Source organism: Equus asinus, chromosome 30, assembly GCF_041296235.1.
Source record: "Equus asinus isolate D_3611 breed Donkey chromosome 30, EquAss-T2T_v2, whole genome shotgun sequence".
Classification (NCBI taxonomy): domain Eukaryota; kingdom Metazoa; phylum Chordata; class Mammalia; order Perissodactyla; family Equidae; genus Equus; species Equus asinus.
The window spans coordinates 28,685,542-28,709,231 of record NC_091819.1 but is presented as its reverse complement, the minus strand read 5'-3'; the positions used below and the strand labels follow the sequence as shown (position 1 = coordinate 28,709,231).

The 23,690-nt window shown below is 38.2% G+C and overlaps 1 protein-coding gene across 5 annotated transcripts in view; it reads left to right on the top strand.

Moving 5' to 3' along the window:
- The window catches only part of AKT3 (AKT serine/threonine kinase 3), a 328,499-nt gene that overhangs the window by 206,265 nt on the left and 98,544 nt on the right, over positions 1-23,690 (top strand). For 4 of the 5 annotated variants that reach the window (XM_070501391.1, XM_044762924.2, XM_044762927.2 and 1 more), the window contains 2 exons: positions 9,353-9,418; positions 10,780-10,848. The exons of the other annotated variant lie outside the window; for it this stretch is intronic. In XM_070501391.1, coding sequence (XP_070357492.1) covers positions 9,353-9,418; positions 10,780-10,848 — 135 coding nt within the window. The remainder of the gene's footprint in view (positions 1-9,352; positions 9,419-10,779; positions 10,849-23,690) is intronic. 5 annotated transcript variants of the gene reach the window in all.

Here is a 23,690-nt window from a genome sequence, read left to right as displayed (position 1 = left end):
CTGAAGGTGACTGTGAGTGTGCCAGCTGGGTGGGTGCAGTGTCTGTAGTTCTTGGAAGGGTACAGCAAAGGCATCTCCATGCAGCTCTGTCAGCTGAGGTCAACATCAGCAAAGACTAGGGGGGCCTTCTGTGGCCAAGCCTGTAGAGGTCTTGTGGGTGGCAGTGGTGGCTAGGGGCTGCTGGAGTCCTCGGAGGTGAAGGCTGCTGGAGTCCTCCTGTTCTCTTTTGCCTTTGGGAGGAATTTCTACCCAAAGGAACCCCTCTTGGTGCCAGGTGTGGTGTGCTGGCACTCAGAGTGTCAGTGGGGCCAGTGTCCTGGAATCTGGTGCACAGAGCGCTACCACAGCACCTGGGTCCTGGGCACAGGTGCACTTGCTGCAGTGCTGGTGCTGGTCTCTGCAGTGCAGGTGTGTGCACATCTCTCGAGGAACTGGGATGTGGATCTCTGGAGATCACCGCAGTGACTTGGGCCTTAGTGTGGAGGGGGAGGCAGCACCAGCAGGATCCCTGGGATGACAGGGTTCAGTGGCTGCTTGAGATCTGGGGACAGGGTGCAGTAGTGCACACCTTGTGGATGATCAATCAAATACCCAACTCTGGCCCCAGGGTTCAGTTGCATAACTTTAGCATCTTGGCTTTGGTGATGGAAGATCAAAGCCATAACTTAGGACCCAGGGAGCAGTCACAGAACAGCATCCTATTGGCCCCAGTGGTGGCGGGTCAAAACCACAACTTAGAACTCTGGAGGCAGGTCACAGAGCTGCAGCAGTGCAGTCTGGCGATGGCAGGTAAAAGCTCTGACTTAGGACCCAGGGGCAGGACACAGAGCAGCAGTGGTGTGGTCTGTGTGATGATGGACCAAAGCTGTGACTTAGGAGCCTGTGCTGGGGTGCAGAGCAGCCTCAGTGCCACCCAGTGATGGTGGGTCAAAGGACTTGGGACCCTGAGGGCGGGGCACCAAGCAGCACAGGGTGGCCTCAGTAATGGCAGGTCAAAGCTAGGACGTAGAATCCCAAGCACAGGATGCAGAGTTGCAGCATTGCAGCCCGGTGATGGCAGGTCAGAGCCACAGTTGAGGACCCAGGGGCAGTTGCAGAACAGTGGCAGCACTACCCTTGATGGCCCACTGAAGCCTTGTGTTGGGACCCCAGGGGCAGGGTGCAGAACAGCAGCAGCGTGGCTCAGGTTGTGGCAGGTCAAAGCCCCGATTTAGGACCCAGGGGTAGGGTGCAGAGCAGTGGGTGCTCAGCCCCAGTTATGACTGGTCAAAGCTACAACTTGGGGCCCGGCAGTGGTGTACAGAACAGCACAGTGCAGCCCCATTTATGGCACGTCAGAACTGTGCCCAGGTGCTGGAGGTGGGGCACAGAGCATCAGCAGCACGACCCTGCTTATGGCAGCTTAGAGCCCAGCTTGGGACACAGAGCGCAGGGTGCCGAACAGCACTGCTACCCCTGTCTGGCTGGTCAGAGGCCGGCTTAGGACCCAGAGCAGCAGCAGCTCAGCCCTGGGGATGGCAAGGCTTGTGATTGTGACATCCACATCCTGGAGAGCTGGCACAGCAACGACTGGGGTCCCTGGGGGCAGGTCCCATCACAGTGACAGCTGCAGCCCCAGAGAGGAGATGTAGTGGAGGAGACTTTAGGCAGCTCCAGTGTTAGTGAAGACCCCGGGGGTCCTGGTAGCAAAGGCTGCAAACATCCATGGCAGTGATGACACTTGTTGGGGTTCTCCTGCTCTGATTTTCCCCATGGACTGAAATCCCTGTGAAGGGATCCCTCTTAGGCCTAGCTGCTCTGAACTGGGAGATGGCATGTCATAGGTGAAATGTTGCTTACACTTTCTATGCAGCCACATTCAGTTTTCTAACTCTGCATGGTTTCTGCTGCTTCATTGCTTTCGGCTGATTTCCTTGTAGTCTGGAGCTTTCTGAAAGCTATTTTTGTCAGTTTGTAGTTGTTTATTTATTGTTTTTTGGCGGAAGTTGAGCCCTCCAGCTTGCTGATGTCACCCCTAACAAATCCCACTTCTGATGTTAACTGTGTCAGTGGTCCCTAAGGTGAGGTGTGTCCTGAATCCTGCAGCCGCAGGAATAGAGAAATTGACTTTGCTACAGTTTCTCATAAGAGGTTTCACTGTCTTGAAGGGCTAAAGAATATATTCTCTGGGAGAGATGCATGGGCAGAGTAATTCCTCCCATTACAGACTACTCTCTGGCTGCTAATAAAAGCCTGGCTCTGCTAAAGTGAGTTTGTCCAAGCTACTGTTCGTTTAGGCTCAATATTTCGTTACAACTCACAGGATTCAGAAAAGCTTTTGTACTCGTGGTTATGGTTTATTACGGCGAAAGCTACAGATTAAAATCAGCAAAAGGAAAGGTATATGAGTCGGAACCCAGGAGAAGCCTTCCAGGTGTCCTCTCCCAGTGCAGTTGCATGGATGCACTGAATTCTCCCAGCAACGGTGTGTGACAGCATGTGCAAAGTGTTGTCAATCTAGGAAGCTCACCTCAATCTTGGTGTCGAGGATTTTTATTACTGGTCAGACATGTAGGCAGGAAGCACCTTTACGGCTTCCCTTGGCAGCTCAGATTCTAGCAACCCTGAGCAAAGTCAGGCACAGTCTTCGTCATTCTTCCTGTTGTCTGCATGAACTATCTAGTCAAACCAGTATCATGTGGCCCAGGATCTCTGGCATACAAAAACACTCTTCCAAGGGATCAGAGCTCAGTTCCCAAGAGCTGGCCAAGGGCCAATCCTGAAGTCTAACTTTTCTTGTGAACGTGCAGGGTTTGAGCAACCCAGGCCTACTGAATTAATTCTTTCCTGCACATGTGCCTATTAAAATATCAACCCTGTGCTTTGACTTGACCGCTAACATCTCTGTCTCCTTGGACTCCTAAGTTATTACTGCTGGACCCTCACCAGAAGCTCTTAATGTCATCTGCCAGCTTCATCAATCCAGTCTTGCAGATGCTCCTGAATCTCTGTACTAAACATTGTGTACATGACTGTGGTGTACTGTGGGAGGCCTATGATGAACGTGTTTGCTTTGGTCTGCTGTGCCTTCATCAGCTGCCATTGTGCTGTTGGAGGTGTGATTTCACTGGTTTGTGTTCTAGAGTTGCTTCTTGCAGTTTGTGAAGCGTCTGTCACTCTTGAACATATGCTGAGGTTCTCATTTACTTCTTACTTACTGATTCATTCACTCATTCTTTCAATAAATAAATATTGAACACTTCGTTATTTGCTAGGTACTACTCTAGGCACTGGGACTATTGTGAACGAATAAAACTGACAAAATTCCTCCCCTATAGGAAATTATATTCTAGTTAAGAGACGGACAGTAAACAATACACATAATAAATGAGTAAATCATACAGTATGAGAGAAACTGTTACATACTATGGAGAAAAAGGAAGTTGGGCAGGCCAATAAGGAATAGTGGTGGTAGTGGTTTTTGTGATTTTTGCAATTTTAAATAGAATAATCATGGAAGGCCTCACTGAGAAGGTGAAACTTCAGTGAACATTTGAAGGAGATGAAGAAGCAAGCCATTCAGGTATTTGAGAGGAAGAATATTCCAGATAGAAGGAATCCTAGTTGAAAAGGCATGAGGAAGCAGCATTGTTAGCATGTTCTTAGAATGGCTAGGAGTCTGTCATGGCTTGTGTAGAGTAAGAATAGTGTAGGGTTGTTTAGGTACTTGTAGATATTGTAACGATAGTGGTTTTTACTCTAAATGAAGTGGGAAGCCAATAGTAACATGGTCTGGTTTTCATATTTTAATAGCATCACTTTGGCAGCAGTGTTGAGAATAGACTGTGGGTTGGAAGCAGGAAGCTTGCTGGGAGTTACTTGCAATAATCCAGATAGTTGATGATAGTGGCTTGCACCAGGGATAGTAGCAGTGGAGGTGGTAAAACGTAATCAGATCCTGGGTGTGTTTGATGAAGAGCCAGCAGGATTGCCTAACAGACTGAATGTAGGGTAGGGGAGAAAGAAAGCAGTTGAGGATAATTGCCAGATTTTTGGCCTTAGCATCTGGAAGGAGTGTTGCCATTCACTGCAATGGGGATGATTTTCGGTTGTTGGGGGGTGAAACAAGCTTTTGATGGCAGATTAGAACCTAGATTTTGGACATGTCAAATTTGATATTTCTGTTAGACAGCCAAGTTTAAGTTATCTGTTAAACATCTGTGTCAAATAAGCATTTCTGGAGTTTAGAGAGGTCTGGATTTGAGGTGCAGTAAATTTGGAAGTCCATCACCGTGTAGACTGTATTTAGAGTCATAGTCTGAATAAAGTCACCAAGGGCATGAGGGTACCTAGTGAAGAGAAGAGGTCTGAGGACTGAGCCCAGGGGACACTCCTAGAAACAGTCTTCAGAGATAAGGAATCAGCAAAAAGACTGAGAAAAGGTGACCAATAAAGAGGAGGAAAATGAAGAGTTTGTGATGTCCTGGAAATAAGGAGAAGAAGATGTTTTCAGGGGGAAAGAGTGATCAAATGTGTCAAATGTTGTTAATGACTTCTATTCTGAGTAGGAAGTAAGATCACATTTTGAAAGTGTGAAGGAGTGAGGTTGAGCTAAAGAGAGACAACTTAATGAAAAGTTCCTGGACTTGAAAGTCAAATGGACCTGGGCTTCAGTCCCAGCTCAGTAGCTTAGCTGGCTGAGAGAACCTTGCAGGGTTGTTTGTACATTTCAGCATACGTGCTAGGCATGGCGGGGGCCTGGGAGAGCTCCTGAACAACCATGCTGCGGAGTAGAGGAGTGACTTCAGTAGGGATGGGTGAAAGAATCCTGAGAAGATTCAGCGGAGATTGGAGAGGGAATTGCAATGGTGCTAGTTTATGTGGTTTTTTTCCTTTAGATGTGGAATATAGAGGTGAGAAAGTAGAGATTGACTCATTCCAGTATTGGGAATTAAAAGGGGCAGAAGCAAAGAAGGGAATGTAGTGCAGGACAACCCAGACAAGCAACATACTCTGCAATTTGAGAAAGATTACGTTCTGAAGTGATTATAGTGTGGGAGGTCAAAGGAGTTCCTGTAGCCCTCCGCTCAAGTGGTGTTTGGCACAGGAGCATCAAGAACCGAGCATCAGATCACAGCTCTCGAGAAAGGTGGTGTAGTGTTCACAGACAAAAGAGAACAATTGCGCTTTCATTTTCTCCATTAACGTGAAAAAAACCTCCAAAAAAGAGAATAGAAATAGATATCGAGGAACGGCGAGCAGACAATGTGACAACTGAAGAGTAGGGGAAGTGTCAGAAGTCTGCATCTGGGCCAGTGCTCAAGTTTTCAAAAGAAGGGGAAGTCAGAACCCCCAAATTTAGAGCTTAATAAGTATGATATCTTTTTCCTATGGGGAAAAAAAGTAGAGATTGCTAACATTGGCTTGTCAAGACAGAGAACAACTACATAATGGTCCCCGGTCGTCATGTGGTTTAATTTAGAATAAGTGTTCTCCCTCCTCTCCGTTCCCCACCCGCCCCATCTCCTCCTCTAGGTCTCATTCGCTGCTCTGGACAGATGAAACAAATGCTTTAGACACGAGGTCCCTTCGTTTCAGCTAGCTTCTGATAGAGTCGGGCGTGATAGTCTGTGTTCAAGATGGGGAAATAACATGAGCAGAGGTAAAGTACGCAGCTGAGTAGACACGAAGCTGCTGGAAGAGGGGAGGCTGTGTGTGAAGTGGAAACGACCGTTAGCGTGGGACTTGGCGTGGGACTTGGCGTGGGAGCAGTGTTGACTTTTCCACCTGCAGCCTGAGCGATTGAACTTCTGTGAACCTCAGTTTCCTCAGATAAAATGGGAATAATAAGACCTACCTGCTGCGTTCCTGCAGATTAAAGGGGGTGACGGCCTCAGTGTCCCTGATCATGGCGCAGAGATGTTCCCTTCCTCCTCTTCCTTTCCGTGACCCCCTCCTCGCACCACCACCACCTGTCTGCACAAAACAGTGACTGGGAAAAAGGAAGGGAGAACTTTAGACTGTGTGTGGCAGAGGCGGAGTGATAAAGGGAGAGGATTGGGAAAATAAATATGAGGAGGACTATTCTTTTGCCTCACGTCCTCAAGAAATACCATTCGCCCTAACACTGCTTTTGTCAAAGAAATTAGATTTAAGAATTCATTACTTAGTATTTACCGTGGATGAATATATAGGAAACTGTATTTCTAAAGCTTTTTCATGAAAACATTATTGTACTTATATCATATACCCAAGCATTTGTAGCACTCTTCATTTATAATCATGATCAATGAATAGATTTTTACAAAAGCATCATATTGTTTTAGCCACTAAGTTTTATCACTGTTATTTTTAACTTTTTGTTTTGACATGTGGCTTTTAACTGTGATTAAAAATTATTGGCACCTGTGTTTACTTTTTAGCTTGTGCATACCTTACCTTCATAGCAGAAACTAATTAGTATGTGAAATACGGTACCATTAAATATGGATTAAGGGGGAAAATTCTAATCTAGTCATATGTAAAATATAGTAGAAAATGTATTTTAATGTATGAAAGATATGTACATGTTATTAATTCTGGTTCCATTCTTATAACAAAGAAATGTTTTAGCATTTGTCTCTATACGCCTTTACTTGGCTCCTTCAATGTAGTTAGATTACAGAATTTAGAAGAAAACTCATCTTCTTTCATGAAATTTACAAAGTGATTTAGAAAAATAACTTCATATGTGATGGGCTTGCTTTAGCAAAGTGGAATGAAATACCCCACAGAAGTATGTTCTGAAGCACTACAATATATTTTCTAGTTCCAGATAGGTTTCATACTTGCCTTCCTTGAGTCTTTTCCTAGTTTACTGCCTGAAATCACTTAACATCCTAAAGCATAACAGGTAAATGTTATATCTTCTGTGAATCTCTTTCTGACTGCCTGTAAAGAAATGTTTCTTTTAATTCACCCTCATGTTGGAGGCATGTGACTTTTAGATTATTACTGTTAATTTTATATCTCAAAGATATTTCAAGACTGTCCTCGGGCCGGCCCGGTGGCCAAGTGGTTAAGTTAAGTTTGCGCTCTGCTTCGGCGGCCCAGCGTTTCGCTGGTTCACATCCTGGGCGTGGACATGGCACTGCTCGTCAAGCCATGCTGAGGCAGCATCCCACATGCCACAACTAGAAGGACCTACAACTATGTCCCAGGGGGCTTTGGGGAGAAAAAGGAAAAATAAAATCTTTAAAAAGAACAACAATAAACTGTCCCCTTTTTTCTTGTTCCTGCTGCCACCATAGTAATCCAAGGCACCCTCATTTCTCTCTTGGAGTACAGCTATTGTCTCCTAGTTGATCCTTCCTATTTTTGCTGTCCTCCTTCTCAGAGGAGCCTGAGTAAACTTTTGAAAATAGAAGTCAAATCGTGCCCTCGCATTCCCCCACCTCCCATACCATCACATTGCCCACTTACCCTCTTCCAGTAGCACTGCTTTGCCTTCATTACCCCATTCGCAGCAGTAGACACCCCCAGTTTTTCTTAATGCTACTTATCAGAATTGGTAATTATTTATTAAACTGGATATTTACCTGTTTGTTGTGTCTTCTCTATTAGCCCGTGACTCCATGAGCAAAGGAGTCGTCTTTTTTTAAACCTGTTATATCTGCACTGTCCTTAGCATTTAGTAAGTGCACATCAAGAATTTTGTTTTTTAATGAAAGAATTTGGTCCTGTATATCACAAAATAGCCACTTGCCTGATGCTTAGTTATGTATTTCGTATTCATTAGATGATACTCGTAGACTGCAGTGTCTCCTCTTCTGTGCTTTGTTTTTTCCATCAACACTGATCACCACCTGATGACCTAGAATGAAAGTTCCATGAGGGCGTCTGTGGTGTTCAATGCCCTGTCTTCAGTGTGTAGAACAATGCCCAGAATATATTTACTTGTTGCGTATTTGTTGAAGGTATGACTGATTGAGTAAATGAACTTCCACACACTTGACATCTTGGAATTCATTCCTATGATAAACAGTTCAGTTCAACAGACATTTATTAAACATCTACTCTGTGCTAATCATTATGCTGGGCCCTGTGGGTATAGAAATCAGTAAGTTATGATGTCATTTCTGCTTCTGATTTATTTTGTATTAAGAAGTTTGCTATTATTCTAATTAATTTAGAAGTTATAGTATGCTATGACAGGGGCTTTCATGTTGTAAGCCTGGCTCCTGTTAAACAAGTGAGACTGGAGTGGTTTCAGACTAATGCTTTGTTTCACTAGTTTAAATGCTGTGTCGTTAATGACACTTTACTTTCTGTTCAGGCACAGTTGGTCAGACCTTCTTGGAATGGCTTTTAGATCTTAGCTTCTTTGATCTGTTTCTCCTTTATCTTCTAGGTCTAACTAAGGTCTGATGCTTTTGTGAAGATCATGAATATAATGCAGTGTCCTAATATTTTGCTCTCCACTGTCGCTGATAGTCTAATTGTGATTTGCTGACGTGTTAAAAAAATTGATCCAGCAAGAGCTTTGTTTAGAGTCTTGCTAGAAGCAGAGATCACAGATGCTGTGTTAGTTTCAAGTTATCTTCCTTTCCTTTCTTCTTTAAGTTGATGTTATATTTTGTAATATGAAACATTTTTCCAGTTTTTCATATGATGAAGAAAATCTCTCCTTGTTTACTTTTGATGTCAAGATGAGATTTATGTATAAAATTGAAGAAATACGCTCTTACTTTTGGTTTGACATACACCCAGATTTTAAAATTGTCACCTAGACTAGTTTGGGACCTTTCTTGTTAAGAAGCACATTAAAAAGCCACAAGCAAAAAGATAAAATTTTAATACTCTGTTTCTATTTTAAAATGTATAATTTAGAATTAAAACTTATATGTGTATTCTGTGTTTTCCTTTTCAATAACTGATTTTTCTTTTAAGTAGGAGACATACAAATTCTATGATCCTTAGTGAAATATATTCTTTATATCCCCCTGAATAAAATGTATTACAACATGGAAATAATAACTACTCCATGCCTAAATATTAGCTGCTAAGGCCTTCCCTTCAAGAAGAAAGGCTTACTATTTTTTTCTGTGTCCCTGAATATTTTTGGTGATTTTTGTATCGTTACTACTGTACTTTGATTAAGTATGACTGAGTTTAAATGAGTGTATACCTTACAGCCATTTGATTTAGATCATTAGTTTCATCTTTTTTTTTTCTGGTACAGGAGAAGCTTAGCAATAAAGGGAGCTTGTCACTATGTTTTAAGAAGTATTTTTCTGTCTCTGGGTTTAACCTCTTCTGGTATTAGAAAAACAGTGAAATTTTTCTATTGCTAGTGCTTAGTACGTATATTAAAGGTTTGCCTTTTCTTTTGTAGGATGAAGTGGCACACACTCTAACTGAAAGCAGAGTATTAAAGAACACTAGACATCCCTTTTTAACAGTAAGTGACCAGAGGACAGATGTTATCATCATGACATTTTAAATTTAAGGAAGTTTTATTACAGAAAGTAAGCCATGAAAAATAACGTTTTAAATAACGTTCATTTTAGGATGCCATTTTCTTTGTGGAAACACTATAACTCACGTTTCCTTGAAATTATTGGAATGTATGGATTAAGTTTATAATATGCATGCATTTGTAATCCCTCTCATTATACATCCATTACGTTGTGAGAGTTCCTGTTTCTCCCATGAATTCACTGCCTTTACAGAAAAAAAACACCATAGAGCAAATAAGTCACCTCTGGCATTTTAAGAAAACCACTGAGAAAATGGTAGACTTAAAAAATATTCTTAGTATTAAATGTAAGGATTTTATGTTTCTTTTGTTTATTGGCTTCTGATGAATATTTAAATGATCAGGCAGCATTGTCTTCAAATATGAAAGGCGGAAATCTTTGCTAATATTTTTTAGAGAAATTGAGACTTATTTTAGATATAGAGTATTTTAAGAAATACGGGAATACTGAACACATTAAATTAAAGATAGGATAAGTCACAATGTGTTTTCTTTACTAGACAAAGTACAAACTGTGACTGAGTTGTTTTGAAAGAATGATTTTTTTTTTAGTCCTGTTCGTAGATTGCTTGTAATAGAGGCATAATATGCAAGATTTCTGTTTGTTCCTGGTTCCGATGAAGTGTATTAGGATTAAAATGATAGCTAGACTTTTAAAAAGGGGGAAGCTTTTAAAGATTTAGGATTATCTGAAGTAGAAATTTTCAGAGGTGTCACCAGATACCTAGACTTACTTTGTTACATTGTTGTGTGTTTATTGTCTGGTGTAATAAGATAGCTATAAAGTTTTGATATCTTTATAATTTATAAAATTACATGAACCAACTCTGTTGGATCGGATCATGTTATGCACTCAGTATGCAAAAAATGATGTTGAAACTATATTAGAAATTGAATATAACTACTGTAACTGTATTCCTAAGACTTCCACCAGAGTAATTTGTGGCCCTCGCTTTAAGGTTGCATGGATAAAAACTTTGGGAATCAATACAGTTTCAAATAGATTGCACAATATATTGAGAAGTGCTCATCACAATTAGTGATTTTATTTTACTTAAAATTTTAATTTTTCCCCTAATAATACCCAATACTGATTTAAACAGAATTTGTTTTATGTTTCTCATGAACTCTTCAGCACTCTTAAGGAGTAAGTAGACTCTTAAGAAACAATAACAATTCATTTCATCAATCATGCTTACTGTTTCTAAGTGTTCTATTTTTGGTACATTACATTATAAGAATGTGGAATTATAATACAACATTTTTTTCTTTTTCATTTCAAGTCCTTGAAATATTCCTTCCAGACAAAAGACCGTTTGTGTTTTGTGATGGAATATGTTAATGGGGGAGAGGTGAGTCAAGAAGTAAATCCAGCACTTGCATTTGCATGGTAGTATTGTCATTATTTTGAAAAAGTTATTTAAAATGTAAGTTGTAACATAACAGTCTCTACTTCTTGATAGGGATTTGTATAGCACTTTCTACTATTGAGTGGATGGGAGCTGAATAATTTCTAATGAAATTTAATGTCATTAACTTTTTTATAACTACTTTTATATATTGGAAAGTGCAATCGTATTCTCCTTTATCTTGTATTTTTTTAAAATGTAAAAAAATTTTACCACAATTATAATTTTTGAAATCATGATATTTAATTTCAAAAGCCAGAAAAACAGGACTTATGATGTTTTACAAAGTTCTTCCTCAAGTTTTTGCGAAACTTGTAAAAACTTATTTATTTTAAACACAGTTGAACAATAGTCTATAGGCACATTGTGACTGAGTTTTCTCTTCTACATAGTAGTTAGAGTAACCTTGACTATAGTTAAGAGATGTTAAGGGATCTTGTAGTTTTGAAGAGAAATTTCATTAGTTTAGTAGTACATTTCACCTGTTTGTTTATTCCTTGTCCTTTCTCCCCTCTATTTTGGTCAAAACCAATGTGAGGGGAAAATGTAATTCACTGGAATAGTTAGCGGGAAATGTTTTACGTTGCGGGCTTTCTGAAATAAATTTAATTATTAAATAGGGGCTTGTATCTCACAGACCTTAAAATCGTCTTATTTTCCAAACTAAATAAATTAGTTAAATATTCCGTATAGAATATCTTCTCCTATAGAATTATCTGACTAATAGGAATTAGTTCATTGTGAAAATTCACTTATTCTTTTGGTATTAGTTGGCACATTTTGAGTGCCTAGGCAGTGTGGGTTTATCAAAATGTGTTAAGACATTATCTTTTCTATGAAGGAGTTTATAATTTATCTTATCAGTGTATTAAAAACTAGAATGTATAGTGAAAGACCTAACTGCTAATAAATTTGTAAAAGAAAAGCTTTATGAATGATCTAGCCTTTAGGGTAGGCCTTAAATGCTTAATGAGATTCCAGCAGGAGAACTGATTTGAGAAGGTATTACAGGCAGAGAGGAGGATGTGAGCAGACTCACTGTGGGGTGTGGGTGAGCACAGGCAAGAAGAACTTGAGTCGTTAGGTAACAGTATCCCAGGCATTCAGAACTGGGCCCTTGCCCTCAGATATTGTCTGAGAAATTACAAAGAACATGGACCTCATGGAATTGTATAGCATTGGTATGTCTTAGTGACCGATTAATTGGATGTGGGTAGAAAGAGAGAGGGATAAAAGTGGATTTTGGTTGGAATCAGGGAGAATTAAAGAGTGAACTTATGAACAATGTGTTGAGAGTAAGATTATAAATTTGATTTTGAAAGGTTTTTCCTAAGTTTCCAAGGAAATATTTATGTGGAAACATCACAGAGAATAAATAAAGGATCAGAACTGTGGATACAGATTTGGGAGCCATTCCCATAAAAGTTATAATTTAAGTTATGGAGGTAGATAGTTCCCATGTTATGGAAAATTTAATTCATGAAACCTCTATGTTAGTATCTCTCAAAATTAAAAATGCACATATTCTTGGGCTGAACAGCTTCACTTCCAGGAATTTATCCTACAGACATACTCACAAATATACCACAGAATGATTTTTGGATAAATATATTCATTGTAGCATTGTAGTACCTTAAATGAGCATTCAATAAGGAGACTACTTAAATAAATTGTGTTGTATTCATGTAGTGGAATACTTTATATCTGTTAAAAAGAATGAGGCAGCCCAGTATGGACTGATTCAGAACAATTTCTAAGACATATTATGAAGTGAAAAAAACAAGGTGCAGAGTATAAAGCATGCCATCATTGTATTAAAAGAAAATAGGACTATATATATATAATATTTGTATATACATGGAATATCTCTGGAATTATGCACTGGACGTTAGTGCTTACCTTTGGCTGGGGACAATGTGGGAGGAAGACTTATTTTTCACATATGTATTCTTGAGCAGTTTTTGTATTTTTTATCGTAAATATACTTTATCTATTTAAAAAATTGAGGAAAGGACAGTAGGCAGGTAGACAGATGACTGGCTGGATGGATGGCCTGGGGAGAGAATAATATAGGGAAAATGATAAACTGCACACCAAAACTTGGAGATGCGCTCTTAAACTGGAGCACTCTTAAATTGGATAAATACTCGTACACAGCGTCATGTATTTACATCTATTATAACACTTACCACATTGTTTTATAATTGTCTGTTTGCTTGTCTGTCTTCCCGCTAGACTCGGAGCTTCCTAACGGGCTTTTCGCTGGTATAACCCTAGTACCTGACACACGACCTGACACAAGTAGGAACTTGACACAATATTTATTGGATAATTTGAATGAATAAATAAGTCAATGGATAAACACATTTCCTCAGGGAGAAAAGAAGTTAGCAAAAGTGATTAACTAGAAATTGCTGAGAAGTAGGAAGAAAATTAGAAAATAGTGTACTAACTATATAGATTATTTTGGAAAAAAGTCAAAAAGGTTTTTTCAGAAGGAAGTATCTTTGACTGTATTTATAAGATACATATTTAATGAGGTTTTGTGCACAGCACTCTGGTAGATATTGTGGGACATATAAATCTGAATTAAACCTAGATCTTACTCTCAAAGAGTGTATAGTCTAGTGAGAAAGATACGGTACAAAACTGAGACTACGTGTAAAGTGTTCACTATCACGTGGATCACAAGTGCAGGTTAAGGGCCATGGCACTTCCCAGGAGAGAGAAGCATTTTGAGTGGTGGGATGAAGGGACACTCCCTAGAGGGAGCACTTTTATTCTCAACCTAGAGTGCTTCTGAGATTAATTAATTGATGATTATTGAAAAAGTTTTACACACAAAAGCAGCTTTTCAGACAAGCCAGATGGTTTTCTTTATTATTGAGACTCCTACATTATTTCTCATTTGACATTTCTTCTCTTTTTTCAGAATTTCTGTTTTGGGAATGTTATAGATAAAGACTAAATTATTTAATGTATTGAAGCAAGTGAACTGATTCTGTATGTGATAGATAATTTTAAAGTGCATGGATAGTAATTATAGCATTGCAATGCATACATAGAAAAACGAAAATTTAGGTATTTATATTTACACAATTTTAGTGAAAGTGAAAGTTTTGTATATGTAACTCCTCCAATTTTTAATTCTTTTAGGTTATCAAGTGTACTTTTAAATACCTTTTAAATGTACTTTACAAATACAAATAGTTATTTGGTTCTTGTAACTTAATGGAATCATCTCCCTTCTTCAATGTATCGTCTCTGGGGAGGGAATCTATGTTCAATGTGTCCTTATGGCGACTTCTTTAATTCTGGCTTTGCTTTAGGGTCACCACGCCATTTATTCTGCCCAGAGATGCTTCCTAGAAATGCTGAAAAGTCAATTGCTGTAGAAAAAATACTAAATGGAGTACTTCTGTTTTTGAAATAAGATTGAAATAGAGAGAAGGAAAATAAGGGAAGCTATAAACTCACCCTAACAGTCCACTCCAAGACTTGCAGACACACTGTGAGTTACCCAGTGGGGAGTGTCTGCGTGGTGTCTAGGAGACATTAGCAGGAGGATACCGGCCTGTTGAAAGGAACCTGTGGCGAACTGCTGCTACTCACCCAAATGGCAGCAGCCTCAAATCTCTGTGTATCCAACTTTACCCTGAGATAGGATTCTTTACCGGGCCCCTTGAAGTAGTTAGAACTAGCCCAATTTTTATGCAATTCCTACTTATTGTCTGTTGATTTTTAATTAGCAGTAGCATGCTTTTAGCCTATACTCTGGAATGTTTATCTTGAAATATAATAGTTAAGACGTTCCTTTTCTTATACTTTCTTCACATTTTTGTGAACATCTGGGATTTTTTTCAGCCTAATAGAATGCACAGGAGTTTAGCATGCTCACGGCCATGCTTGTTATTATCCCTGTGTTTGCCAATATTTTTGACAGCAGTAAATAATTTTGATGGAAGATGATTGTGAGAGAAATACTGGCTGTGAAAAATCAACAGTGGCTGCTTATAGGCACATCAGTATAATGGAGTCACATCATAATTGCATATAACTTAGATGAATTCAAAGAAATATGCTCAGCAAGAGAGAGCATGCATAGACAGACAGATAGATAGACAGATAGATAGGTAGAATGAATGAAAGAAAGAATATGGGGATTTGCCATTCTTCTTGATGAGTGTATTCAAAGAGTGACCTCAAGATGAGAGAGATAAATTTACTGTTTTTTTACTCCACGTCAGTTCCTACTTGCCATCCTTAGAGTTTCATGAGATGTAAATTCTGGCGCTTAAAATACATAGTTTTGGGGGCTGGCCCGCTGGTTGAGTGGTTAAGTTTGCACACTCCACTTCGGTGGCCCAGGGTTTTGCCGGTTCGGATCCTGGGCATGGACCTAGCATCTCTCATCAAGCCATGCTGAGGCAGCATCCCACACAGCAAAACTAGAAGGACCTACAACTATAATGTACAACTATGTACTGGGGGCTTTGAGAAGAAGAAGAAGAAAGAAAGATTGGCAACAGATTTGTTAGCTCAGGGCCAGTCTTTAAAAAAGCAAAAACTACATAGTTTTTATAAAACTTTGTCATTAAGTGCATTATAACTACAGGTGTTCATCTAAAAAAACCTCTATTATTTCAGTGGTGGAAGAAAACTCTTCCGGGTTAACGTACATTGAGACACCATATATTGGGTCTCCAGTGTAGTCCCTTCCTAAGGAATTTTCAGGAATGATTTTTATTATAGTTGATAATTTATGTATTAACTTTAGAACCCACTCCATTATAGTCCATTTGCCTATTAAATATTTAATGAGCAACTACTCTGAGCTGAACCTCGAAGGATGCAGAAATAGTAAAAGCATGGTACTTTGTTTTAGAAGATGAGTGTCTAATTGGGGAGCTAGACAAGAGAATATGCATATACTTTATAGTGTCGTTATTGCTATGATAATACTGGTTGCCATGGGATACAGAGAATGGGCACTGGAATCAATCCAGAAGGAAGAGAGAGAGGAAAGGGGAGAATGCCAGGGTAGGAAACAATTCTTGAAGTGTTTGCTAAACTACGACTTAAGTTAGATGAGTAAGGATGAGAAGGAAGGCATTTCTGCACAGGGGAAATAGACTGTGTAGAATGTGCAGGAACATGCCAGTTCTCCCCCACGTGGCCAGTGTGGATGATGCATGAAGCCCTGCAGAGGAAAGCCATGAGAGCCTGAACAGGTAATTAGAGTCATTAGGGCAGGTCTTCTCTCCCAGGTAATTTAGGGTTTATCCTGAAGGCACTGGAGCATCACGGAAGGATTTCTGTACGAATGTTTTAGAAAGACTACTTTGTAGCAGCGTGAAGCTTGGATTGGAGGTGACAGAATTGGAAGCAAGGAAACTGTTTGGGAGGCTACTGCAGGGAGAAGTGAATTATGGAAATGATAAGGTCATTAATTGTGTCAATATTAGTGAGAAGGAGTCAAATTCTAATGATGTTTAGGTACTAGAATTTCCAGGATTTAACGACTAAATGGAAAGACAAACAACACATAGTGTCCTATTTGCTGCTTGGGAAATTGTGTAGATACCAGATTGTTTAAGACAGGAAACACAGGAAGGGGGAATGAGTTCTGGGGTGATCATCCTATGTCTGAGGTCCCCAGTGGGGATATCAAAGAGGTAGGAGAGTTAGGTCAGAGATACAGACCGAAATAAATGATAAAACCAAGGAAGTGAGGAAATACCCAGTGTGAGAAAAGTTAGAACATTAGTGGCCAAGAGTGGTGCCTGAAGGTACCAACGTCAGACATGTTGGTGATGAGGGAAGCCTTAGGCCGATCCTAGGCAGAAGGAACCACACAAGAGAAGTCTTGGAAGGTAAGTAGAGTATATGAAGTATAACAGAGTATAGTAAATCCTGCAAGATAACAATTGAAAAATGGCCATTGGATTTGACATCGACTAGTTCCTAAGCAGAGTACCATGGATTCTTTCTTTTTTCTGGGTTGATGCAAGGAATGCCCCTTGGCTGTAGTAGAGAATGTACAAGGGTTGGTACAAGGGTTGGAGCTCAATAGAACAAGGTTATGAAAATGAGTTCAGTGCAACCTTTGGTGGACAGTAAATGAGCATCTGGAGAACTAATTATGAAAGCACCCTAATGTGACCAATGACACTGCTGCTAACGTATCCAAACCACTCTCTTCTTGTAGCTTAGGTGTTACCAGATTTATATGAGAAGCAGAGAAATATTCCGGGGAAAAGAAGTAGTAAACTGAAAACTGAACAAGGTGGTGGGATTATTTAATTTGGTTTAGACTATCTCTACTCAGGAGTCTTCCCCTCAAATCTTACTCAATAGCAGTATTTCTTTCAGGCCTAGAAATTGGACCTCTGTATATCTCTTTCCAGGCTGAAATCTCCTGGAAGTTAGGAGATTCATCAGGGGATAAAGGAAAATGATTATGTGGAAATGTTATGCATCTGATAAGTTCTTCATGTTCTTGTGTGTTCTTTTCGTGAGTACAAATGAACCTAACACTTTCAGTTATTTACTACTCTTGTCCATATTTAGCTCCTTGTATGCTCTATATTAATTACTTTGATAAAATTCATTTTATTTCTTGCATATGACTTTCACTTTCATGCCAGTCTTGAGATCCTCTCATACTTATTTCAGATTCTCATTATTTGGCTGGGATTTTGTCTTCAGTGAACCCAAATCATCTCATTTTAAATTCACATAAGACAGAAGTGCCAGCAGTCAGCATTCTAGTTCTACTTACTAATTTATGGAGGTGTGATTTGGGTGATTTTCAAATTAAAAGTATCATTTCATATTCATAGTGATGATTTTAAAAATTTTGCTAAATTTATATGTATATAAATATCTTTATTGTCAGGAGTCTGACAAGCTAATTTCTTTGCTAACTTTTACTTATTAATACATAGGTTATATCAGAATTCTGTTGCTTTTATCCAAAGCTTTTTCAGAAATTCCCAAGCTAAGAAGGATACATTATAATAGTCATATTAGCCTATCAAGTTCAAGGCAAAATACATCTGGCAATGTTTTTAGTATATACTTTTATAATATTTCAAGGCTAATTTCATAAATTATTGAACCAGTATATCACTGCACCTGAAGTCGTAATCCAAAGACTTGACCAGCCTCCACGTCTGAGATGCTTACTTTTGTATCTAGAGTCTCAGATGAGGTGACTGGAGCCGCAGGAGCTGACTCCGCATTTGTCTGTTCCAGCAGTTCTTCGCGTAGTCTTGGGCAGCATGGCAATTTCAGGGTAATCAAGCTTCTTAACACAAAGGCTGGATTACCCCAGAGTGAGCATTTCAAGAGTGAAAACAGAAAACGCTATATGTATAATTGGAGACCCTGAAGGAAAAAAGCCAGGACATTGGAACAAAACAGTATTTAAATATTAAAAACTATAATCTGCAAACACAGTGTATAGTCACTTGTATTCTGCATCTTTCACTTAGCATAATACTTTTAAAATTCATCGATATTGTTGCAGATAGCAGTAGTTTATTTCTTTTTATGGCTTTACTCCATTGTGTGGATGTTTCATAATGTGTTTATACCATCACTCATAGATTGACATTTGGGTTCTTTGCAGTTTGGGCTATTATGAAAAAAGCTCTTGTGGGCTAGCCCTGGTGGCCTAGTGGTTAATTTCAGCTCACTCCACTTTGGTGGCCCAGGTTCAGTTCCCGGGCATGGAGCTACACCACTTATCTGTCAGTGGCCATGCTGTGGTGGCAGCTGACATACAAAAAGAGGAAGATTGGCAGCAGATGTTAGCTCAGGGCAAATCTTCCTCAGCAACAACAACAAAAAACATTCTTGTGAATGTTCCAGTACAAATCTTGGTGTGAACATATATTTTCAGTTATGTTGGGTAAATACCTAGGAATGCAATTTCTGTGTCATTTGATATGTTCAACTTCATAAGAAACTGTCAAATTTCATGTTCCATTTTGCATTTCTAGGATGTTATTTAATATCACCACACGTGGCATGGTTAATCTTTTTTTATTTTACTGTAGTGGTATCATGTAGGTTTAATTTTAATTTCCTGAATGAATAATATATTGAACGTCTTTTCCTGTGCTGATTTGCCATTTGTATATCTTCATTATTGAAATATCTGTTAAAATCTTTTGTGCGTTTTTTAATCGGGTTGTTTGTCTTCTTAATAATATGTTCTAGATACAAGCACTTTATCATATATATGTTTTGTAAATATTTTCTCCCAGTCTGTGGTCTGCCTTTTCATTTTTTAGTGGAGAATCTTTTTTCTATGTATATTTTTGTTTAAATCTTTTAAAAATCATCTTCTTCAACGAGTCTCCCATGCCCCTTCACAGTCAGTCCCTCCCGTCACCCTCGCCGCTGTGCCCGCTGATATGCTTTCTTACAAGTATCTTTTGAAGGACAAAACTTTTAAATTAGATGAAATACAAGTTTCAGGTTTTTTCTTTTGTGATTTTTGCATTTTGTGTTTAATTTAAAACATCTTTGCCTAACCCAAGTTTAAGATTTTCTCTTGTGTTTTCTTCCAGAAGTTTTAATAGTTTTAGCACTTAGATTTGGGTCTATGCTCCATTTCAAGTTACTTTTTGTATGTGGTTCTATATAAAGGTCAAAGTCCCTTTATTTTGCAATTGGATGTCTAATTGTTCCAGCATATTTGTTGAAAAGACTACTTTCTCCCATTGAATTACCTTGAACCTTTGTCAAAAACCAATTGCTTGTATATATGTGGGTTGATTTCTGTACTCTCTTCTGTTAACATTGATCTATATCTATCCAACCTTATGCATTTATCACACTGTCTTTAGTACTTTTGCTTTAGAGTAAGTGTTAGAATTAGGCAGTTTGAGTCTTGCAGTTTTACTCTTCTGATTGATTGATTGACTGATTGACTGATTGAGGAAGATTGGCACTGAGTTAACATCTGTTGCCAATCTTCCTCTTTTTTTAGCTTGAGGAAGATTGTCGCTGAGCTAACATCTGTGCCAGTCTTCCTCTACTTTATGTGAGACACCACCACAGCATGGCCTGATGAGCAGTGCTAGGTCCCCTCCTGGGATCCAAACCCATGAACACCTGGCCGCTGAAGCAGAGCATGCGAACTTAACCACTACACCACAGGGCCAGCCCCTTACTCTTCTTTTTAAAAGTTGTTTTGGCAATGCTGTTTCCTTAAAATTTCCATATAAATTATGGAAGAAGTTTATTGATTTCTATGCAAAGGCCTACTGGATTTCAACTGGGATTGTGTTAAATCTGTTGATCAATTTGGAGAGAATTGACTTGTTAACAGTATTGTCGTGTGATCCATGAACATGATATATCTTTCCCATTATTTAGATCTTCTTAATTTTTGAACAGTATTATGTATTTTTTAGTGTACAGCTCTTGACCATTTTTTGTTGAATGGTTCCTTATTGATTTTATGTTTTTGGTGTTGTTATAAATGACTAAAATTTCAAATTTGAATTGTTTGTTGCTAGTATATAGAAATGCAGTTGATGTTTACTTATTAGTCTTGAATTTTGTGTTTTTGCTAAAAGCTTTTTTGTGAACATGTTGGTGCTCTCTGTGTAGATGATCACATCATGCAAGAACAAAGATAATTTTACTTCCTCTTTTCTAATCTCATGCATTTTCTTTCTTTTTCTGCCTTGTCAACCTGTCTAGGACCTTGAGAACAATGTTAAAAAGCATGGTGAGAGCAGACATCCTTGCCTTATACTTGATCTTGGGGCGAAAGCATTCATATTTTCACCATGAAGTGTGTTGTTAGCTATAGCTTTTTCACAGATACCTTTTATCAAGTTGAAGCAGTTCCTTTCTATTCCTCGTTTGCTGAGCTTTTTAAAAAAAAATCATGATTGGGTGTACTATTTTGTTAAATGATTTTTCTGTATTTATTGTGGTGGTCAGATAGTTTTTATTCTCTATTCTGCTAGTATCTTGAATTTCATTGTTTGATTTTTAATGTTAAACCAACGTTGTGTTTCTTAGATAAACCCCACTTGGTTATGATGTGTTACCCTTTTGATACATTGTGGGATCCGATTTGGTAAAATTGTGTTAAGAATTTTAGATCTTTGTTTATTATGAATATCATTCTGTAGGTTCCTCCTCTTCCCTCCTCCAAGTAATGTGTCTGGGTTTGGATTCAGGGTAATGATGCGCTCTTAAAATGAGTTGAGAAGCCTTGCTTCCTCTTCTGTTTTCTAGTAGATTTCACCTGTGAAATTTTAGGACCAAGCATTTTCTTTGTAGGAAGGTTTTTAACAATGAATTGAACTTAAACATATATATATATACACACACATATATATATAGACATGCATTTAATCTGTTTCTTCTTGAGTGAACTTTGGTGGTTTGTTTCCAGGAATTTGTCTGTTTCATCTAAATTTTTAAATATATTTTCTTAGTATTGTTAATAATGTTTCCTTGTTATTACATTAGTATCTATAGAATCAGTAGCTAACTTCTCTCTTTTATTCCTGATACTGCAATTTGTATCTTCTTTTTATTTTTGGTCAGTCTTCCTAAAGGTTAATAATTTTTATTGTTATTTATAGCTTTAAGTTTCATTGATGTTTCTTCTGTCAATTTTGAGTCATCTATTTCATTGATTTTGGCTCTTTATTATTTCCTTCTGGTTGCTTTGTGTTTAATTTGCTCTTCTTTTCCTTGTTTCTTAATGTGGAAATGTAAAGCATTTATTTAAACCTTTTTTCTTTTCTAAGTATTTAGTGTTATAAACTTCTCTGCAGGTACCAATTTTTATGTTATATTTATATATGTAAATATTTGTAGCATATTTTAATGTTATATGTATTTTTACGTGTTATGTTATTCTATTTTCCCAAATCTACTAATTTCTCTTGTCATATTTTCTTTGAACAATGGACTATTTAAAGATGTGGTGTTTAATTTCTAAATACTTGGGGATTTCCATATATGTTCCTTTTTTTAAACTTATAGTTTAATTTACCTGTGGTCAGAGAATACACTGTATAGTTTACATCCTTTTAAATTCATTGAGACTTGTTTTTAGGCCCACAGTATGTGTTATCTGGTGCATATGCTGTGTGTTCTTAGAAAGAAGGTCTATTCTGCTGTGCTGGGTGGGCCACGTGCTCTAAAAATACCATCTAGGTCAAGTTGTTTGATAATGTAATGTTGTTCCAGTGTTCTATACCCTTACAAATTTTGTATCTACTTTGTTTAATCAAATATTGAGAGAGTAGGCTTGACATCTCCAACCACAATTATGGATTTATCTATTTTTCCTTTGATTTTTTAGTAGGCAGCTTATAGTTAGGTCATACTTCTTTTTAAATCCAATCTAATTTCTGCCGTTTTAATTTGGAGTGTTTAGAGCATTAACATTTAATGCGATCATGCATATGATTTGGGTTAAATATTGCTAGTTATTTTATTTACCCCATCTGTTCTTTGTTCAGTTAAAAACAATCTCTTCCTGCCTTCTTTTGTATTGACTATTTTTGCAATTTTTCATTTTATATTCACTCTTGGATTAGCTCTGCTGCTTTTTTGGTTTTTATAGTGGTAGCTTGGGGATGAGAATACGTCGCTTTGCTCATCACAGTCTGCTTTCAAAGAATCTGATATCACTTCACTTATTGCAAGAACCTTACAAGAGTTTACGTTCTCTCCCTGCCCTCCGTCTCCAGTGCCATTGTTCTCATATGTTTTACTTCCACTCATGTTGTAACCTTCACAATGGCTGTTGTTATTTATGCTTTAAGCAGTCGATTATCTTTAAAGGGAACTTTTTAAATAAAAAATGTTTCATATTTATAGCATAGTCACTATTTCTAGTGCTTTTCATTCCTTTGTGTAAATGTACATATCCATCTGTTGCATTTTCCTTTTGCCTGAATGACTTCCTTTCACGTACTTTGTAGTGCAGGTCTGCTAGTCGTAACTTCAGCCAGCTTTTGTTTGTTTGAGAAAAATCTTCATGTTGTCTTGATTTCTTCTTTAAAACAGCTTTATTGAAGTATAATGATGTGCAACAAATTGCACATATTTAAAGTATACAACTTAATAGCTTTTGACCAATGAATTCATCACCATAATAAAGATAAAGAACATATCTGTGATCTCCACAAGTTTTTTCTTGCCCTGGAGATTTTAGGTGGAGAGGTACATCTGAACTAAGAAGTTAAGAGTAGGTACATTCTCCAAATAAGTTTTATTTATTCATTGGAAAATCATTATTGAATACTTATTGTGTCTCAGTCATAGGGTACACTAGGATGAATAAAAGAGTCATATTATAAAATGTACCCAATAAATGTATTATTATTATAGCAATGAACAGAGTGCTACAGTATGAGAGAGAATAATGGAGAACCTGCTATAAATTGGGTTACCTCTTTGAGGAAGTAGCGTTTAGATTGAGACTGATAGCAGGTGTATGGGAAAAAGGGTCCCAGGGAAGGACGCCGTGTGCAGGGGCTTTGACGAGAGAAACTTTGAGAGAGAGACTGTAGCACAAAGCAGTGGATGCACTGATCCTTTAGCAAAGGCTCCCGTCTAGTTCTAGACCCTGAGAAGGCAGCTGTGCTCTGTAAAGGCTCTTCTCGTACACACTTTACATTCTGCAATTGTGAATGAGACTCATGAATGAAATTTCTTCCTGGTGGAAGAAATTATACATTTATTGTCTCAAATTAATAGAAACTATGCTTAGTATAATAAATAGATGATATGCT